This window comes from Cariama cristata, unplaced genomic scaffold, assembly GCF_000690535.1.
Source record: "Cariama cristata isolate BGI_N322 unplaced genomic scaffold, ASM69053v1 C10607033, whole genome shotgun sequence".
Taxonomy (NCBI): Eukaryota; Metazoa; Chordata; class Aves; order Cariamiformes; family Cariamidae; genus Cariama; species Cariama cristata.
Window position 1 is genome coordinate 1 of NW_009642320.1, and position 428 is coordinate 428.

At 58.9% G+C, this 428-nt stretch overlaps 1 gene segment (V, D, J or C); it reads left to right on the forward strand.

Moving 5' to 3' along the window:
• Positions 1-82: 82 nt before the first annotated feature.
• On the forward strand, positions 83-409 carry LOC104168187 (the record flags this gene model as incomplete). The annotated part of the segment is given in 1 exon segment: positions 83-409. A coding segment is annotated over 1 exon segment (327 nt), but the record flags the coding sequence as incomplete, so codon positions are not given.
• Positions 410-428: the final 19 nt, after the last annotated feature.

Sequence of the window (428 nt, forward strand, 5' to 3'; positions counted from 1 at the left end):
CTCCTGTCCTCCAAACCCATCTCCTGACCTCCAAACCCCCCTTGGTTGACCACGCCCTCCCCATTTCTCCCCCCTCCTCCAGGCAAAGTCTCCTCCCCCCTCATCTTCATCCTCCCGCCCCACCCGGACGAGATGTCCCAATCCGAAGTCACCCTCACCTGTCTCATCCGCGGCTTCCAACCGGAGAACGTCCAAGTCCAATGGTTGAAGAACCACGAGAACGTTCCCGAGGACCATTACGTCACGACCCCGCCCTTGAAGGAAGGGTCAAAGGTCACCACCTTCTTCACCTACAGCAAGATGGCCGTCCCCAAGAGCAGCTGGGAGAGCGGTGACGTCTACGCCTGCATGGTTGTCCACGAAGGGTTGCCCATGAAGTTCACCCAACGCCAAGTTCAAAAAAGCCCCGGTAATTAAAGGGCGGGGCC